The following is a 20,696-nucleotide window of genomic DNA, read 5'->3' as shown; positions in this document are numbered from 1 at the left end:
GTGGAAAGAGGAGGGAGAATGGACTCACATGCTGACTCAAGTGCCCCCTCCCCCACATCTGTGCTGTCTGTCTGCAATGTGAACAACGGCACCTGCTCTTGCAGCCTGGGTCACCTGGGCCCTGGGGGACTGGAGGCTGGGCTCCCCTTCCCCGAGACTCCCCAGGGGCCTGACTGATGAGCTCCCCTTCTTCTCTGCCAACTCATCCCCTTCCCAGCCGGGCCTTCTCAGATGGGGGCCTCCTGTGCTGCAGAACCTGAGCCGGCCGTCCCCTTTCCTTCGAGTCCTCGCCCAGGAAGGCAGTGTGCTAAGTGAAACCTACCCAGGCTTAGTTCTAGGCCCTGAGCAGCTACTGGCTGGGTGATGTGGGCAAGTCACCATTTGGGGGTTGGGCTCTTCCGAGTCCTTCTTGCCTCTATTCCACCTGACAAGCACTTCTAGGGTCCTCCTAGGGGTCTGGGCGTGTGCCGGCACCTGAGACCCAGTGTATGCTTCAGGAGCTCTTGTGGGTTCAGTCCAGACATAAAGGACCAACTGAAACTGTACCGGGCAGGAAGGGGCTGTAGAAGAAGGAACGTGAGTGATTTGGGGTCAGTGAGGTGGGTTGAAATCCTGCCACTTGCTCCCAGACCACTTGCTCCTCTCCCGCGGCCGAGAGCTGCCAATCCCCACACTAGGAGCTTCGGAGCCCCTGCCCCATACACTCCCCTCACCGCACACCTTCTGCTATCGCTGCCAGCCCTCCCAGCAGGTCTGGAGGGGCAGGGGCTCCAGAGCTCAGGAAAGGGGGCCTCTGAATGGGCCTGCTCCTCATCTTCCTGTTCCATGGGATTCTGATGGGACCTTCAGCGGCCTGTCTCCTGGTCCCCTCACCTGAATCTCCTCAGACAAAGAGGAATTTCCTGACCCTCATCCTCACTACAGTGTCACATTCTATCTCTTAAATGTTAAGTCCTCCAGGTCCCTAATCACTAATGTCACCTAGATAAAGCCTCATACCCTCTGCCCACTCAGCCCCAAGGCACCCGCTCTGACAGGGCTAAGAAGGGCTTGGTGGAGGCTAGATCTCCAAAGTAGTCTCCCTCGAGTTTCCAAGGATCCATTGTCTGAGCATATCTTAGGCCTCATCCAGGTCTTCCTTCGGTCCCTAGTCTGCGCCCTCTCCTCACTGGGAAGTCATGCTGGTGTCTACCCTCAGGCCGCTCACTGCAGCCTGTCTTGCCACTCTTTCCCTGGCAGTGGCCCATCAGTGATCTCCATCCTTCCTGTCCTTTGCAGAGGCATTCTCAGGATCCCTGTTCAGGTGACAGTGGGAGAAAAAGGGGCCTGGGCACCCCGGCCCCCACTGGGCTCAGCTCCTCTCTGGGCTTCATTCCTCGCCACTTCCGACCGAAGGGGGCAGGCAGCACTACAGTCAAGATCGTCCTGAAGGAGAAACACAAGAAAGGTGGGGACTGGAACCTCCTTCAACCCCTGAGGTGGGACAGGGGGACCCGGACTGCTCCTACCCCCGACTCCTGTACCCCGACTCAGTGAGTCTCCAATCTCAATTTGCTGTGAGCTTATAGACTCATAGAACATCAAAACTGAAGGTGCCCTCTAGTCCCTCCACCTTTGACAGGTGAGGACACTGAGGCTCAGAGTACTGACAGAACCAGTCTCGAAACTGGAACTGTGGGTCAGCACAACCACGAGCATCTGCCACGACTTTGCTGGGAACTGAGGAGCACAGACCAGAGTGGCGAAAAGTGGTCCCTGTCCTTGAGGGGCTCCAGACATGTAAATAATCGCCACTCCCAAAGGAAGTGCTGGCAGAGAGTTTTTGAAAAAGGAAGGAGCAAGCAGAGCTGGGCTGCCGGAGGACAGTCCAGGTGGAACGGGGAGGGAAGCCACGCGGGCAGCCACGGCAGCAGTGGGAGGGCACTCTGACTGGCGGTGGAGGGGAGGTGGCTACAGAGGCATCTGTCCCAGCCCTTTTTTGTACAGATGGGACACTGAGACTGAGAAATGGGAAGGGATCAGCCAGAGCTTGCATACCCAGGTAGTGGCAGGTCTCCCACTGTGAGGCCATCCCCCTCCTTGCTCCACCAGAGAGGCCGGTGAGGGTGGGAGGAGAACTCTCTGTCTTCAGTGAGTCCTTACTGGGCACACCTCAGTGCTGAGTACTGAGATGGCGGGATGTCAGGGACGTGGGACCGGTTTTGTACCCTGGCCTCCACTTCACTGGCAGTGTGGCTGGGCCAGACTGGTGGAGCAGGGCCTCCCCAAGGCCCCACCCCGACCTACTACTGGACTCTGGCCAGGGTCCAAGGCACTGACCCTGCTCCCTTTCTGCCCTTCTTGGCTCAGCCTGCGTGCATGGCGGGAAGACATACTCACATGGGGAAGTGTGGCACCCAGCCTTTCGCTCCTTTGGACCCCTGCCCTGCATCCTGTGCACCTGTCAGGACGGCCACCAGGACTGCCAGCGGGTGACCTGCCCCACTGAGTACCCCTGCCATCACCCCGAGAAAGTGGCTGGAAAGTGCTGCAAGGTTTGCCCAGGTACGAAGAGATGCTGGGGGCAGGGGGCACTAGCCGGAGAGAGCATGGGGATTCTCTCCCCAGGGCTCAGCCACTTGGGACGTCTCTGACAGGGATGGAAAGCGGACTCACAGCCACAGAATGCAGCAGTTTTAGATGCACAGAATGTTAGAAGCAGCCGTGGAAAATGCCAGGCTTATAATATATTACTGTGGAACCATCTTATGTTACAGAGACAGATTCGGAGGCCCTCAGACATATATACATGGACTCAAATAGTGTTCTGGGTTCTGTGAAGTCTTAGGATATCAGGACTTTTTAAAGAAGAATAGCCAATGTTTCCCAAGCACTTGCCAGGTAGGCATTTTGCAGGCATGAGTTCACGTAATCCTCACCACGACGGACAAGGCAGGTATCTGTCTCCATTCCAAAGAACAAGAAGATAAATACCTTGTTCTAGGTCACATAGCTCACTGTGAGTGACAGAGCTGGGATTTGAACCCTCGTCTGTCTGACTGCAAAGACCATACCCTTGACCTCTGTTGTTTTCCTTCAACCCTCATCTGCATATGGGAGAACTGAGACCCCGAGAAGAGAAGAGACTTCCTAAGTCATACAGCAAAGTAGTAGTGGAGCTGGACCCAGAACTCAGGCTTCTAGACTTGCTGGCTGAGTGCTTTCGACAATGTCATGTGACCCTAGGATTAGCGAGTGCGAAGGGGACATCCGGGCATCTCGTTGAGAAGCGTAGCTGGTGTGAGGGGCAGGCTGTCCCCTGCAGCAGGTGGGGTGGAAGGTGCAGGGTGAGGTTGTGCCCTGACCGCATCTTGTTCCAGGGCTGGGTTGGAAAAGCTGAAAGGAGAGGAGTGGGGAAGAAAAGGAGGAGGGAAAGATGCACTGAGAATGTAGTAGTGCCAGGTGGTGTCACGTATGTCATTTAATTCTCACAACTCACTGATTTAACAAATGACGTAACCGAGTGTCTGCAATCACCCTAGGTCTCCACCGACCCGGCATTTAAAGTCGGGAAACTGGAGTGTGCACTCACTTGCGCACCGACCGGCTCGTCTAACTCACTGTTGTGAGCTTGGGCGAGTCGCTTTACCTTTCTGAGGTTCAGACGCAGAGTCGTTGAAAATGCTTCATGAATTGTACATCGGTATCCAAACAAGAAATAATTATTATTTGTCAGAGTAATATGCTGTTGGGACAGGGTCAGGGAGGGAGCATGACAGGATTGTGCCTGGACCCCAGGGGCGAGGGGACAGGGCTCAACTCGGATTCGCCATGAGCCTGGCTGAGGCTCGCCCCTGGGCTGCTTCGCAAACACACCTGGTCTTGGGCCCTGCCACCAGCACCCAGTCCATTTCCTCTGAAAATATCGAGACTGTGGCAGCTCTTAGCTGGACATCTCTAAGGCTTCATAACTAGTAAGAGTCTAGAAGAAGGCATATATAGGGACTTAGCCCTTCGGTCCCTGAAAAACAGTCAGGGAATGTTGGTACATGGGAAGCTCTGGAGAATGTTCTTGGAATTCCGGCATGTCAGAGCTTTAAGACTGTATCCACTTTGGCACCAAACAACATCTGCACCACCCCCCACACCTCCACCCTCACCCCCCCTGCCCCCCCACCACTACAGTTGACACATCATGATCACCCCTACCACCTCTTCTACCACCACAGCCACCGTCAGCATCACTGCCATCACCCCCTCCAGCCCTCGCAAACCTTCAAGGTGTGCATGTCCTTTGAGAGCCTGTGCTTGCTGTGAGTGACTCAAAAGACTTGGAGGACATGGTTCCTACTCTTCACTGGGTGGGTCTCTTTTAAAGAGAAAACACGCCCAAGTGAAGCAACGCAAGGCAGTGTGCGGTCAAGGGCATGTGGGCTGCCTGGAGGAGGTGAAAGATGAGCTGGGTCCTGAAGGGTGGGGACTTTTCTGATATGCTAATCAATGGGGGTGAACGGGGGAGATGCCCCCTCTCTCTTCCCCAGAGACCTCCTTCTCTTCCCAGGGCACCAGACGTTTCCCAAGGACCGTAGAGACCCTGAGGGGGATGTCAGACCAGTGGCCCCTCTTTCTGAGCCTACAGGGGTGGGGAGACAGAGCATTCACAAGCTCCTTGTCTCTCCCAGAGGACAAGGCAGACCCTGGCCACAGTGCGATCAGTGCCACCCGGTGTCCGAAGGCGCCGGGCCGGGTCCTCGTGCACACATCAGTGTCCCCACATCCAGACAACCTGCGTCGCTTTGCCCTTGAGCGTGAGGCCTCTGAGCAGGTGGACATCTACCTCTGGAAGCTGGTAAAAGGTGAGCATCAGCATACTCCCAGCTAGGTGTACCTCTGACCTGTCCCCCTTCCTGAGCTCCAGGCCCTTCAGGGGCCTTATGGCCACGTTTTGTTGATCAAGTGCCTTTGGCCCAGGAAGACTTGTCCCTGGCCACCCTTCCAGAGAGTCCCTGATTCCGAGATAGAAAAGATGCTGATTCTGTCTGATTCTCTGACAGTTCTGATAAACTCACCTACTCTGAGATGCTGGGGCCTCCAAGTGCTCCCTCTCCTGGGGGGAAGGGGTAGTTGCACCTTGCAAGGAGTCAGGACAGACTCATGCCTACCCTGATGAGAGAGAGAATGTCCCTTGGTAGAATTCCAGCTTTTTGCGAGGGGAGGTCTACTAAGGTGGGAGGGCCCTCGCAGCGTCCTCAAAGCAGGAGAGCCTCGAGGCTAGTTTCATTTAGTCTCTTCAATACTGTAGATTCTCTCTCTCCAAGGTAAGTTAAAATCAGAATATATTTCTCGTCCTGTGAGAAACTTACCCTATTCAACAGGCTACTTGTGTCGCCACATGAAAGTCAAGAGCAGCTTTCATTGATGGGGAAATTGCTGAGAGTTCCATTTTCCGGCTCTCTTGAGAAACGTAAATCCCCTCAGTGCAGTAAAACCAACTAAACCTTTACCTGTAAATTAGTTCTGCGGTCACTTTTCTCACTGACGGGTTTGGCTGGGGGGGTGGTGGTGAAAGAGGGGACAATAAGAAGGAGTCAATAAAGGGATAATAAGAATAATGACAATGACAAAAACCAATGTGTGAAACACTTTAGAATTTACAAAGTGCTTTCACTTTCATTCTCGCGTTTGATACTCAGCGATCCTGAGAGTTAGGTATTATTATCCCCATTTTACAGATGAGGAAACTGAGGCTCAGAGAGGTGAAGTACCTGGCTCAAGGCCACACAGCCAGTAAGTAGAGAAACTAGAGCCCATGTCTTGTGACGTCAGATGCGGCTCTTTCCCTGCTCCACTCTGCCCGCTGACATAGGAGGAATGGACGAAGAAGGCGGAGCTGTCCAGCCTGGAGAAGAGAAGACCCAGGGGGACAGGACCACCGGCTTCCTGGCTCCGAAGGACTGCCCCAGGCAGAGGGAGCAGCTGTGCTCTGACCACAGGGGTTAAAAAGCAGGGCTTCAGACTCAGACCTGGGTTTAAATCCCGGCCCTGCCATTTCTTAGCTGTGTGGCCTTGGGCAATCACTCGACCTCTCTGGGCCTCGGTTTTCTCTTCTGTTAATTGGGGAGGAGGGCTTTTGGAGGACTAAATGAAATAGCAGAAGTACAGGCCCTGACATATAGGGGGTGTTAACAATGTCACTATCCTTCTCATCCCACCTCATTAACTCTGGTTAGAAATACAGTGAAGCCGGTTTCAGCCAATGAGAGGAAACACTTTCTCATCCTTACAGCCTTTCTTTGATGAAGAGAGGGAGCAAACTCCATTCACAGGAGTGTGCAGACAAGGGCTGGGTGGGGGTTCTTCCAGAAGCTGAGGAGTAACCCTTATAATCCTTTTGTACCTTGAGATTCCATCAGTCCCTGGGCAGGTGCTGGCTGCAGGTTCACTCTAGGACTCTCCTCCCAACTCCTACCATGTACTGGGACCAGAGAGAACAGTCCTTCAGGGACCTGGCTGCAGCAAGAGCTCACCTCATGGAAGATGAGCCTGGGGCTGGACAGGGTTTAGAAAGGCACGAGGGGACACTGCAGGCAGGGTGCAGCAACAGCCGCACACTCTGGTTCTAGGCCCACGCTTATATGCCCTGTGCTCTGTGATCGGCGTGTAGTGGGCACAGGGTATGATGTGCTTCATTTAATCCACGTAAGGAAACGGGGGGGGGTGTATCAATGCCCCATTTCTCAGATAAGAAAACTGAGTCTGAGAGGTAAAATGACTTGCTCAAATTCACACAGTTGAAGCAATAAAGACTAAAGTCTAGTTCTGACTCTCCCTAGTGCTGCCACCACAGAGGTGAACTCATTCTTTCAGGGAGCTGCCTGAGGAAGGTCGAGGTGTGCCTGGAATGGTGCAGGGGCGAGTCTCATTACCGCCAGGCCCAGCAGAAGAGAAATGAAGTGGGGTGGTGTGGGGGCTTTTCCCCTTCACAGTGCCAGGCCCTGCCATTCTGTCCCTCCCCATCTCCTAACCCCCAGGGTGGCCTCACTGCCCTTCCAGTTCCCATTGCCTCCCCATCCCTAACCAAAGGAATCAAACACTTTCAGGGTGAGATTGTCGGTAGGAAACCTGCACTGTTCTCTCACACAGAAGAGTGGAAACTGCAGGCCTCAGGGGCTGGAAGAGGGAGGGGAGAATTGGTCTGGAGACAAAGCAAGCAGGTGGCTGTTGCAACCTGGGCTAATTGAGGCCACAGCACACCAGGGGTGGGGGGTGCGGAGCCCCAGACTCCAGAAGCTGAACAATTGGCTGAGGGCTGAGAGCCTTTTAGATTCTGGCGTTCCAGAGTAAAAAGGACCTTAGGGGTCTCAATTCTGACCCCTACCTGGGAAGGAAGTCCCCCTGTGGTCTCCTTGATGTCTCTAGTGCCCATATGCCCAGACAGGGGATTGACTTCCAGCACCGAGGATGGCTCTGCACAGGGAGATGGCTCTGCACTGAGCTGAGTGAGCCTGTCCTATTTCCTGGGACTTACCTACCAGGTGCCACCTCTGCCCTGAGAATCCACAGAGTCCCGCTACCCTCATACCAGCTCTTGATTCCAGGCCTGAGAGCTGGTCCTCTGAATCCTGCTTCACAGGCCACAGTGCGGGACCCACCTGCACCTGTTACCTCCTATCCAGTGTGTGTTTTGGGGTGTGTGCAGGTGCAGACCTGGGGCAGAAGGACCCAACCCTATCTCGTGCTTGTGATACACCCTGGGCCTTTCGAGTGAGTCTCTCCCACATCCTGGTCCTTGGCACCTAGGCTGGGGATCCCAAGGACATTTCTGGCCACCTGGACCTTAATCTCAGAGTCTGTACTGTCCACAGCCCTTGATGGGCTCCCACTCAGATTCCCATAAGCAAGGCCAGTTCTTGGTTTCCTTGAGGGCGGTGCTGGCCTAGCAGAGGCCTTGCTGTCACATCTGTTCTTTCTGGCCACAGACCCTGGTGGTAACAGCTGGTGCGACCTCACAGCCCATGTGTGCAAGGCCAATTCTATGTGTGGTGCCAGTGGCCCGCTCCCCATGGAATGCAAACATCAGGAGATCCAGAATAATACCTCATCCCCTCCAGAGCCCAGCCTAGACTGGGTACACATGTATTTGCTTATCCAGACAGCCAGGGATTCATTCATTCATTCATTCATTCATTTGTTCATTCATTCATTCTACATGCCTAATGTGGACCAGGTTCAGGGGACCCAGAGAGGAAAGCCCTCCAGGAGTTCCCAGTCTGGTAGGGGAGACGAGAATAGACATAATGATAGCACATTAGAAATAGATACAATCACCAGCAGAAGCCAAGAGCTGTGGGTAATTACAATTTCTTCTTTGGGATCTGAGGAGAAAGGTAGTTATAACTACCAGATGGAGTGGGGGGCAAAGGAAGTCTTCGGGTGAAGGCTTGAAGGATGAGTAAGAGTTCACCTGGCGGCAGTAGGAGAAGGAGTTCCAGAGTTGGGGCGGCGTGTGGAAAGGCCCCTCCAGGGTCAAGTGGTTGGCTAGGGCTGGAGCACAGGCAAGGCCACTGAGGGCTGGTGAACTGTGCCGGAAGGGAGCTACAACTCTGATGCTTATTAGTGTTTTCGTGTCTGAATAAGCACGCCTACTGATTTTTATCGTACGTTCTGTGCTCAGAAAAAGAGCTTGACTAGTTCATGCCTGGCAGCTTCCCTCCCTCCGTCCTCCCTTTCCACCTCCCTCGACCCTCCCGTCTACACCGTGGACAGGTGAGTGGTGGGAGCCCAGGACAGTGATGGCGACAGGAGCAGGGCCGGCAGAGGTGATGGGAGGTCTGGGCAGGGGAATAACAGGGAAACGGGTATTTTCCAGTGACAGCAGGTGGAATCACAGGTTAAAAGGGGATTGAAAAAGTAGCCAGAGTGCAGTGACTCAGGCAAGATGTGGTGAGGCCCGAATGGGGGGAGTGGCAGTGGGGACCGGAGAACAGATTCCAAAAATTTAGGAAACTTAGTCCACGGGAGTTGGTGTCTGAACAGAATAGGGGAGGGGAGGGGATGTGACAGGATCCCTTCCAAGTCTAAGTCACCCCATTTCCCTGATCCGTGGCCCTGCCTATTCTGTTCATACCCTGTCTCTGCCCTCAGGAATCTTCCACTTGATTCAGATCAAGAAAGTCAGGAAGCAAGACTTCCAGAGGGAGGCACAGAACTTCCGGCTGCTCACCGGCACCCACGAAGGTGGGACTTGGGGCTGAGACTGGGGCCTGGGAAGAGGGCCTGGTGAGAGGCCAGGGCCTCTCCGGGAGTTTCAAGCTGCTGGTGGTGGTTGCGGGGATGGGGGTGGGGGCTGTGAGCCGCAGACAACAGTTCCCGGCACAGGAATCCAGTGGGCGGCTGCGCCAGAGATTTCTCAACTCTGGTGCATAACAGCCGGAGGATAAAGCAGAGCCTGCTGGATTTCGTCTTGGGATGGGGGACACAGGGCTGCAGGGAGGGAGGTCTGAGCACCAAACCATGCTGCCTCTGCCCTCTCTACTGGAACATTTCCCCTCGGAACTCTCTTAACGACTTCCTTCTGATGCCCTTAATTTGCTCTATGCCACACTGAGGAAGATTGGACCCAGGTGGGGCTTCAGGCGGGGGAGAAGTCATGGACGGGAGTGTCCCCAACAGGTGTCAGGAAGCCAGCCCAGCCCCCAGTTGTCTCCCCAGTTGTTGGTTGGTTGAAGGCGGGGTCAGGTGCCAGATCTGATCCAGACATGAGGGTGTGATGGGGACACCCGCCACCTTCCCCTCTGGGCTCCAAACCCAGGGCTGCGCTGTCTTCCTTGCCCTGTGTGTCCTACACCAGCCACTCTGCCTCTGCTGTGCATACACATACACACACACACACCACACACCCCAGCACCTACACCCGAAACTCTTCTGCTTTCTTTCATGCAGGTCACTGGAACGTCTTCTTAGCCCAGACCCCGGAGCTGAAGGTCATGGCCAGTCCAGACAAAGGGACCAAGACCTTATAACAAAGACCTAAACCGTTGCAGATATGAGCTTTATCATTTTTGTTGTTATATATTAATAAATAAGTTGCATTACCCCTGCGTCCTGCCTGCTGAGTTCATATCCAGTCTCCTCACGTTCTCACAGTGACTGCGAGGCAGGCCTGGCTATCCCCGTCTTATAGGGCTGGACCCTGAGACGCAGAAGGGGCAGAGACTGGCCACTGCCCTCAAGGGAAGCTGTTACGGGAGCAAGGGCTAGTTCCCCCCAGCCTTCCCGCCCAGGCTCTAGTCTGCCTAGTCTGCCGCTGCGGCCTCTGCCCTGTTGATACCGCTTTTGTCCACAGCCCCGAGGCAGAGCACCTCCTGCTTTTATGGGCAGCCCCCTCCGGAGCGTGCGAGCCTACGAAGGGGGCCTGACTCCAGTTAGCCAGCGGAGTGGCTGAATAGAGCCTCAGAGCACTTTCCCAGCAGATATTCCAGGGATTCCTACAATTGTCAGCCACGCTTCACAATGAGGAAGCAGAGTTTAGGGGGGAGCAGTCCCCTGTCTGAATTCACTGGGCGGAGTTAGCGGTGGGCACGGTTAGCGGCACACCGAGAAGCGGATGCCGGGTCTCCTGCTCTAGGCGAGCACTCCCCCCCATTCTACCATGACCCGTGTTCTCAGCCCAAATATTCTCATCTCGGAAGACTCCTAAGACTTGGCAGTCAGATTGCAAGCCCTGGCACCATGGTCTGAGGAGAAGGCCTAACAGTTCAGTTACGATTAAAGACAGCATCCGCCACGTATCTGTATCCTGCCCACGTGTACAGTTCCTTGCGATATCAAAGCTGTTTTGATGCCCATGATCCCACTTACGGTGAACAGTGTAAGGATTACACCATTTTATTTTACTTTAAGATATTAATTAATTAATTAATTAATGTTTATATTCCACCTCCTCTCCTTTGGCAATCATCACCTTGTTCTCCATATCTATGGGTCTGTTTTGTTTATTACTTTCTTTTTTTACATTCCACATGTAAGTGGAATCATATGGTATTTCTCTTTCTCTGTCTGACTTAGTTCACTTAGCATAACACCCTCTAGGTCCATCCATGCTGTCACAAATGGCAACCTTTCTTTCTTCCTTTCTCTTCCTTCCTTCCTTCCTTCCTTCCTTCCTTCCTTTCCTCTCTTTCCTTCCTTCCTTCCTCTTTATTTCCTTTCTCTTTCTCTCTCTTTCTTTCTGCTGAATAATATCCATATATGTACCACATCTTCTTTATTCATTTATCTGTTGATGGACACTTAGGTTGCTTCCATATCTTGGCTATTACTAGTAAAACTGCAATGAACATAGGGGTGTATATATCTTTTCAAATTAGCATTTTTGTTTTCTTTGGGTAAATACCCAGAAGTGAAATTGTTGGATCGTATTGCAGCTCTGTTTTTAATTTTTTGAGGGATATCCATACTGTTTGCTATAGTGGCTGCACTAATTTACAGTCCCACCAACAGTGTATGAGAATTCCTTTTTCTCCACATCCTTGCCAACACTTACTTGTTGGTTTATTGATGATGGCCATTCTGACAGGTGTGAAATGATATCTCATTGTGGTTTGAATTTGCATTTCCCTGATGATTAGTGATTTTGAGCATCTTTTCATATATCTGTTGGTCATCTTTGTATGCCCTCTTTGGGGAAATGTCTGTCTAGGTCCTCCGCCCATTTTTAAATTGAATTGTCGAGGGTTATTTGGTGTTCAGTTGTGTGAGTTTCTTATATATTTTGGATATTACCCCTTATCAGATGTATTATTTGCAAATATCTTCTCCTATTCAGTAGGTTGTCTTTTCATTTTGTTGATGGTTTCCTTTGCTGTGCAGAAACATTCTAGTTTTGCCCTGGCTGGTGTGGCTCAGTGGAATGAGCACCAGCTTGCAAACCAAAGGTTCCCGGGGTTGATTCCCAGTCAGGGCACGTGCCTGGGTTTCGAGCCAGGTTGGCCCCCAGTAGGGGGAGTGCAGAGGCAACATTGATGTTTCCCTCTCTTTCTCCTTCCCTTCCCCCTCTCTAAAAATAAATAGATAAATAAATATTTTTTAAAAAGAAATAAGTTTGATGTAGCCCCATTTGTTTATTTTTTCTGCTTCTCTTGCCCAAGAAGACATATCCAAGAACATATTGCTAAGACCAATCTCAAAGAGTTTACTCTTTTGAGTACTGCCCTGGCCAGTGTGGCTCAGTTGGTTGGAGCACCATCCCATACACCAAAATGTTGCAGATTTGGTCCCAGGTCAGGGCACATACCTAGGTTGTGGGTTTGATCCCTGGTTTGGGTGTGTATGCTAGGCAACCAATTGATGCTTCTCTCTCATAAAAACATATTTTTTTAAAAAAAAGGGTTTACTGCCTATGTTTTCTTGTGGGAGTCTTGTGGTTTCAGGTCTTACATTCAAGTCTTTAATTCACTTTGAGTTTATTTTTGTATTTGGTGTAAGAAATTGGTCCAATTTAAAATTTTTACTTGACTCTGTCCAATTATCCCAACATCATTTATTTAGGGGACTGCCTTTATTATATATCCTTGCTTCCTTTGTCATAAATTAATTGACCAGATAAGCAAGGATTGATTTCTGGGCTCTCTATTCTATTCCATTTATGTATATATCTGTTTTTTTTATGTGAGTGCCGTAAAGTTTTTATTACTGTGGCTTTGTAGTATAGTTTGATATCAGTGAACATGATACCTCCCAGTTTGTTCTTTCTCAAGGTTTCTTTGGCTATTCAGGGTCTTTCGTGGCTTTATATAAATTTTAGGATTAGGTGTTCTAATTCTGACAAGCATGCTGTTGGTATTTTCATAAGGATTGCACTGAATCTGTATATTGCTTTAGTAAGGACATTTTAACAATATTAATCCTTCCAACCCATGAGCATGGTATATCCTTCCATTTCTATGTATCCTCTTTAATATCTTTTCCAATATCTTCTGTCTCTCACCTTTTTAGTTAAATTTATTCCTAGGTACTTTATGCTTTTTGATGCAATTGTAAATGGCATTTTTTTCTCAGTTTCTCCTGCTGTTGATTTGTTACTGGTGTATAGAAACACAACAATATTGCTACTCCAGCTTTCTTTTTATTTCTGTTTACATGCACTATGTTTTCCAGTTCCTTCTCTTCAGTCTGTGTGTGTCAGCATTTAATCCTTTTACATATAAAGTGATTATTGATAACTATGTCATTGTTGCCATTTTATTAATTGTTGGAATTTTTTGTTGTTCTCTGTTTCTTTCTTTTTTTCTTGATCTCTTGTGGTTTTCTGTATTTTGTTTTGTTTTTAGTGTTTTGTTTGGGTTCCTTCCTCTTTTTTCTTTGTATATCTTTTTAGGTTTTTTGTTGATGGTTACCATGAGGTTTATGCATATTATTCTATATCTACAGCTGTCTATTTTAAGCTGATAGTCATTTAAGTTCGAGTACATTCTGTAAGGACTACGTTTTTCCTCCCTCTGCCACACTTTTCGGTTCTGTTGTCATCTTTTAGATCTTTTTATGTTGTGCATCTCCTAACTGCTCATTGTAGTTTGAGCTGATTTCGATACTTTTTTCTTTTGATTTTCATAGTAGTTTTTTAAATGTCTGATTCACTGTATTTATTGAATATTTGGCTTTACCTGTGAGACTTTTACCTTTTCTCTACTTTCTTATTTCTAGGTATGGCTTTCCTTTTCTGTTTAAAGGAGACCTTTTAACATTTCTTGTAAAGCTGGTTTAATGGTGATTTACTCCTTTAGTTTTTTCTTGTCTGGAACACTTTTTATCTCTCCCTCAATTATGAATAATAACCTTGCTGGGTAAATTATTCTAGGTTGTAGGTTTCTTTCTTTCAGCATTTTAAAAATGTCCTGCCACTCCCTCTGGCCAGTAGAGTTGCTGAGAAATCAGCTGAAAGTGTTATGGTGTTTCCTTGGTATACAATTCGACGTTTTCCTCTTGCTTCCTTCAAGATTGTCTCATATTTAATTTTTGCTATTTTAATTACAATATGTCTTGTTGTGGTTCTCTTTGGATTCATCTTCTTTGGGACTATCTCTGCTTCCTGGACCTAGATACCTGTTTCATTTTCCAGGTTAGGAAAGTTTTCAGCTATTAAAGTGTCTGTTTCTTTCTCTCTTTTCCTTTTAGAATCCCTATAATGTGTATGTCTGACCTCATCATGTTATCTCAGAGGCCCCTTACTCTGTCATTGTTTTTTAAAATTCTATTTTCTTTTTGCAGTTATGATTGGTTGGTTTCCACTAGTTTGTTTTCCAAGTCACTGATCCATTCTTCTGTGTTAGCTGATCTACTGTTGGTTGCTACTAATGTTTTTTTTTAATATATTTTATTGATTATGCTATTACAGTTGTCCCAATTTCCCTTCACTCCCCTCCACCCTGCATACCCTCTCCCACCCACATTCCCCCCCTTTACTTCATGTCCCTGTGTCATACATGTAAGTTCTTTAGCTTCTACATTTCCCATACTACTCTTACCCTCCCCCTGTCTATTTTCTACCTACCATCTATGCTACTCATTCTCTGTACCTTTTCCCCTTCTCTCCTCCCCCCACTCCCTTGTTGATAACCCTCCATGTGATCTTCATTTCTGTGGTTCTGTTCCTGTTCTAGTTGTTTGCTTAGTTTATTTTGTTTTTGTTTTAGGTGTGGTGGTTAATTATTGTGAGTTTGCTGTCATTTTACTGTATATGTTTTTTATCTTCTTTTTCCTAGATAAATCCCTTTAACACGTCATATAATAAGGGCTTGGTGATGATGAACTCCTTTAACTTGACCTTATCTGAGAAGCACTTTATCTGCCCTTCCATTCTAAATGAAAGCTTTGCTGGATAAAGCAATCTTGGATGCAGATCCTTGCCTTTCATGACTTGGAATACTTTTTTCCAGCTCCTTTTTGCCTGTAAGGTCTCTTATGAGAAATTAACTGACAGTCTTATGGGCACTCCTTTGTACGTAACTCTCATTTTGTCTCACTGCTTTTAAGATTCTCTCCTTATCTTTAATCTTGGGTAATGTAATGATGATGTGTCTTGGTGTTTTCCTCCTTGGGTCCAACTTCTTTGGCACTCTCTGAGCTTCCTGGACTTCCTGGAAGTCTATTTCCTTTGCCAGATTGGAGAAGTTCTTCTTTATTATTTGCTCAAATAAGTTTTCCACTTGTTGCTCTTCCTCTTCTCCTTCTGGTATCCCTATAATTCAGATGTTGGAACATTTCAAGATGTCCTGGGGGTTCCTAAGCCTCTCCTCATTTTTTGAATTCTTATTTCTCCATTATTTTCTGATTGGTTGTTTCTTTCTTCCTTCTGGTCCACTCCATTGATTTGAGACCCAGCTTTTTTTCCCATCACTATTGGTTCCCTGTATATTTTCCTTTATTTCACTTAGCATAGCCTTCATTTTTTCATCTAATTTGTGACCAGATTCAACCAATTCTGTGAGAGTCCTGATTACCAATGTTTTGAACTGAGCATCTGATAGGTTGGCTATCTCTTCGTGGCTTAGTTGTATTTTTTCTGGAGCTTTGATCTGTTCTTTCATTTGGGCCATTTTTTTTTTTTTGTCTTGGCGTGCCTGTTATGTAGTGAGGGGCGGAGCCTTAGGTGTTCACCTGGGTGGGGCAACCCAGTCTCCGTGTTGCGAAGCTGTATGTGGGGAAGGGTCCAAGAGGGAACAATGGCACTTGCTCTGCTCTCTGCTGGATTTCAGTCCCTACTGCCGCTTCCCATAAGCAAATTGGGCCCTTATGGTGCTGATTCCCAGGTGGGTGGGTTTGTGTACATTCTAGGACCCTGTGGGTCTCTCCAGTGAACTCTCCTGTGAGGCTGGGAATCTCTCCCGGCACCTCAACCCCCACAGGTGTTTTCAATCAGTCTTTTGAGGCTATATTTCCCCAAACTGGGACCTTGGGACCCTGGGTTGCACGCTCTGTCTCACTCCCCAGTTCTGCCTGGTTTATCTGCACACGAATGTGGGACTGGATGCGCCGTGCCCCTCTACTATCTGCCACCTTGCTGGGGCCACCAGCTGCCACCTTGCTCACCCAGTTCCACCAGCTGTTCTGCCACGAGCCCTCTCTGTCCCTGCTGCCCCACTCCACCCTCCTACATGTCTGGATGAATGTGTCTGCTTTAACTCCTTGGTTGTCGGATTTTCATACAGTTCAATTTTTTTGTCAGTACTGTTTTGTTTTTTTTAATTATTGTTGTCCTTATTTTCATTGTGCAAGGTGGCACAGTGTGTCTACATATGCCTCCATCTTGGCCAGAAGTCGCTACTAATGTGTTTTTCATTTTAGTTACTGTATTCTTCACTTCTGCGTGGTTCTTTTTTTTTATTTTATTTTAATAGTTGTTCAGGTACAGTTTTCTGTCCTTTATTCCCATCCCAGCCCACCCACCCATTCCTCCCCACATCCCTCCCATTTCCACCCCCCCTAGTTTTTGCCCATGTGTCCTTTGTATTTGTTCCTGTAAACCCTTCCTGTGTGGTTCTTTATTATACTTTCCACCTTTTTGTGGAGTTCTCCTTAAGTTCCTTTATTCCACTTTCAAGTTTGGTGAGCATCCTTATGACTGTTTCTTTGAAATTTTTATCAAGCAAATTACTTATCTCCATTTCCTTAGGGTTTTTTCCCCCTGGGGGCATTTTGAGAAATATTATTGTCTTCTCATTTTGTTTGACTTTCTGTGTTTTTTAATACAAATTACATACAATAGCTATCTCTCTCAGCTTTGAAAAAGGGGTCTTAAGTAGAAGCGGCCTCTGCATAGGCTTGTGTGTGCCAGTGGTTTTGGCAGGCTGGTAGGAGCGAAGTGAGTGCCTAAAGGCATTCAGGGCAGTGCCTCACCAAGCTGGAGCGGTTCCAGGTGGGGAGGCCAAATGTGTGTAGCAATGTCCTGTTGATTGGTTGTGCTTGTTCTTTTTGTTTGGGGCCAAAATGGGCTAGGACAATGCATTTGGAACAAGCTGAAGCAACCTTGCAGGTAGGCTTGAGCACCTGGATACAGTCCCCGCCCACCTTATGGAGGTGAGGTGGAGGGGATATAAACAATTCTGCTCACTTGCCCCTCCAGCCCGCAGAATTCCCTGGATCCTGGAGAGCTCCCACAGCTAACAGCTTTCTCTATACAGTCTCTCTCCTGTTGTACCAAAACTCATCCTGTGTAGAGGCAGACTCTGGGTAGGCTTTATGTGCTGGGTAGTTTGGGGAAGCTGGTCAGGACAGAGCAGGCGGTTATAGCCTGGGGCACTGGTTTGTCTTCTGCTTGCTCCCTTTGTTCAGAGGCAAAAAGCTCTGGGCATTGTAGCTGAGGACAAGCTGTAGTGATCTTTCAGGAAGCCAAAGCACTGAAACTGAGCTCCCAGACACCTTATCTAAGTGGAGGCGGCTGTAAACAATGGGGCTCAATGGGTCCTCCAGCAGGGAGAGTTCCCTCAGCCCTTGGAAGGCTCCCACAGTTTCCTAGCCATCTCTATTCATCTCTTTCTCTTGTTTCTTGGTCAGAAGCTGTTCATTCAGCCCTGTTGTTTTGCATGAAAAATTGCTCCCTATATATGTGTGTATTTGTTTGCTCGTAGGAAGGTTTGAGTTCAGTGACTTCCTATGCTGCCACCATCTTGGGCCTCCCTTACCCTGATTTTATAGAGGAGAGAAGAGGTTCAGGATCAGCCAGTGTCTTACCCAAAGCCTCACAGGGATGAGTGGTGAAGCCCAGGCTAGAACTCAGGTCTTCTGACTACCAGACCCTGCTCTCTCCCCAGTACAACCACACACCCCATCCCCAAGCCTGACTGAAGCCATGGAGAGATGGTATAAAGTGGTATGTTGGCTGGAGTTCTGCCACTTTCAGCCACTTAGAGGGCCCTGGCTCTTGTCTCCAGAGCCTGGTCTTGTACCTGGGTGTCTGAGGTCTGGGAAGTGTACTAAGCATCCTACTAATGCTGCCTACTAATGACACTGTGCAGGGACCAGACTCACCTTCCCCAAACGCCCTCTGTCAGCTCCCAGGGGCCTAGTTTGAGAGTCTAGGGTTTGAAGAACATGGCTGGACTCCATCCTCTGAGTTAGAAGAGCCTCTGCCTATTTCTCCTAAGAGACTCATCATTCCTGCCTTGCTTATTCATTGTGTGGAGTTCACTTGAATCCTGGGGATGTGTTCTGAGCTTCCTGCATTTAAAACGTAGGAATCTGAAAACTCAGTCATTCACATGGGGAACCCTGGTCACCCTTCAACGTAGCTCAGATGTCTTCATGTTCAGGGAAGCCTTCCCTGACACCCCATCCCATCCCTGCCCCATGTACAAGTGCCTCCCCCGCTTCTGCAGGAGAATGAGGTTGGAGGCTGGGCTCTGCAATCAAAAGCAGCTCTGGGGCCCCAAGACATGAATGGACTCCCTTGCATACTTTTCCTGGTGTGGCAGGCCAACCACCTTCCTGATTTCTCTAACGGGCTTATCCAAAGCTTGTGTTGTGCTTCCCAAACCTCTTCCACCACGGGAGGCATGTGTAGCACATCAGCACCTCCTCATGTTGGCCCAGACCTTTCCAGTGTATAAACACAAGGCTTGCCTTGGGAACCTCTAAGCAGCTCTCTGAGTTGTCTTACCCATCCATGTATTCATTCATAAAACACTGTCTCAACTACTCTGGAGTAGGCCTTAAGCTAGACCACGGACACAGTGCAAGGAACCAATATGGCCCTGTCTATCCTTAGAGAGCCAGAGTTTTAACTGAAGGCTTAATTAGCACCAGAGTGCTAACAGCTGTGACAGCAGGGCAATGGGGATCATGTCCCTGCACCACATTTCAGCAGGTGGTGAAGGGTGAGCGGGAGTTAGAAGAGCCAAAGGAAGGAAGAGAGTGGGTGATGGCATAGGAAGAGACAGAGGCATGGAAGATGAGAGAGCATGTTATAGGTTGAAGCTTGGTGTTGCTGGGCAAGAAAGTTTAAGGCAAGGAGCAAAGGAGGTGAGTCTGATACCCAGTCAAGAGGGTTTGGCTTCATCCTGAGGGCAACATGGCACCCTGGAAGGGTCAGATTTGAGGTTTAAAAAGCTAGCTCTGGAGAAGGGCGTGATGGGGTGAGGGAGAGACCAGGCCGCAAGCTGGGAATCTGTGCAAGGGATGACAACAGCCTGGGCAGGAGGGCAACGGGATGGAAGGGAAGGCAGAGCTGATGGCAGACTGGACGTAGGGCTGAGGGAGAGGGAGGAGTGTGGTGTGTACCCTGTGTCAAATGTGGAAGAGTCCACAAGTTCCAGCTGAGCTCCCAGTGAGTCTCAAGAGACATTCTTTGCGTGTGTTATGGGTCTGGAGAGAAAGCTGGGCCAGAGATGGGGATCTGGGATCTGTTGGCCTGCATGTAACTGAAGCCAGGAGATGGTAGACATTGGCCTGGGAGAGACTGTAGAGTGAAAAGAGAAGAGGTGCCAGGATAGAGCCCAGCAAAGGAACTGTGGGGGCCAGAGAGAAGCCAGCAGAGTGCAATGGCTGAGAGTCCAATAAGATGAGGCCTGGGAATGGTCCTTCACAGGTCCCCTTTGTCCAAGGGGCTTCTGGTGCCTGCGGCAACGGACAATGTCAGCAGTGCTGGGAGGCAGGAGAGGTCTGGGGGTGCTGAGGCGGTGTCTGGGAGGTGAGGAAGCAGACAAGTCTTTGGAGAACTTTGGTGGTAAAGGAGAGAGGGGCAGGGCAGTAGCCAGCAGTGGACCTGGGATGAAACGAGGGATGGAGGAGATTAGAGCAAGCCTTAAGGGTGAAGAGGCCTCACAGGAGAGAGAAAGTAGAATAAACAGGAGTGAAGATGGAGGAAGAGAAGGGACACATTAAAATCCACTCTTCCTCAGCCACTAACTCGCTGTGTATCTCCCCACGAGTGTGAGGAGGGAGAGGGTGGTCTCCCGGACCTGCCCTGCTTTCCATTCGTGGGGCTCCCTGGGACTCCAGCAGGGATTCCTATGGAGTCCATTGTCCTGTTCGGTGACCAGGCTTGGCACAGCCCAGGGTCTGGGTGAAATAGTCACAACCCCTCCCACGTGCCAGGCCATTAGTTAACAAAGCACACTCAAGTTCCTTGTCTTGTCCAATCCCTAGGACACCCAGAGAGTGGGGGGATTGCTGCATCAAGAAATGAGGAAACTAAGGCTCACGGAGAGGAAGTGAGCCTAATCAAGACCACACACTAGTAAATGGAGGGTTGAATTCCAGCTTAGGTCTGTGATTCGGAGTCCTGATGGGTCCCAGAGTCCCAGGGCCAGGTCCTGGGCTGGGACAGGAAGGCTGACCTAGGCTCAGAGCCTCTGTTCTGCGCCACATTCCCAAGGAGATTCCTGGCCCCGAAACTTGACCATCTTATTGGGATGCCAAGCCTGGCCTCCAGGTTTCCTGGAGAGGCTTCCTCCTTCTCTTCCTCCAGCAGCTATGAAGCCACCTCCTCCTGTCCCTCCACAAACCCTGGTCTCTGGGAAATGGCAGTGTTTCTGAGAAGTGGGACGTGGCCTGTGGTTTATGGCTGGCTGGGGTGAGGGAAGGCCTGAGGCCCCACCAGAAAAAATGGCATCTCCAGGGCCGGCCTTGCCACCCTCCTGCCTCTCACCCTGATACCGGAAAACACCCCCTTCTGCCTTCTCTCCGCACAGGGTCAGTTCATGGAAGATGAACAGGAAGCG

The 20,696-nt window shown here is 49.6% G+C and overlaps 1 protein-coding gene across 2 annotated transcripts in view; it reads left to right on the top strand.

Moving 5' to 3' along the window:
• Window positions 1-10,050, top strand: part of CHRDL2 (chordin like 2) — a 32,012-nt gene extending 21,962 nt beyond the window's left edge. Inside the window, exons 7-12 of one of the 2 annotated variants that reach the window (XM_045818160.1) lie at window positions 1,279-1,447; window positions 2,350-2,544; window positions 4,662-4,835; window positions 5,712-5,766; window positions 9,124-9,216; window positions 9,922-10,050. In XM_045818160.1, coding sequence (XP_045674116.1) covers window positions 1,279-1,447; window positions 2,350-2,544; window positions 4,662-4,835; window positions 5,712-5,766; window positions 9,124-9,216; window positions 9,922-10,012 — 777 coding nt within the window. In that variant the 3' untranslated portion in view covers window positions 10,013-10,050. The remainder of the gene's footprint in view (window positions 1-1,278; window positions 1,448-2,349; window positions 2,545-4,661; window positions 4,836-5,711; window positions 5,767-9,123; window positions 9,217-9,921) is intronic. The other variant, XM_045818161.1, reaches the window with a different exon arrangement.
• The last annotated feature ends 10,646 nt before the right edge of the window (window positions 10,051-20,696 follow it).

The sequence above is a fragment of the Phyllostomus hastatus genome, unplaced genomic scaffold, assembly GCF_019186645.2.
Source record: "Phyllostomus hastatus isolate PE091 unplaced genomic scaffold, TTU_PhHast_1.1 phas_scaffold_317, whole genome shotgun sequence".
NCBI lineage: Eukaryota > Metazoa > Chordata > Mammalia > Chiroptera > Phyllostomidae > Phyllostomus > Phyllostomus hastatus.
Note: the sequence above shows the minus strand (reverse complement) of the source record. Positions and strands in the feature narration are given on the sequence as shown.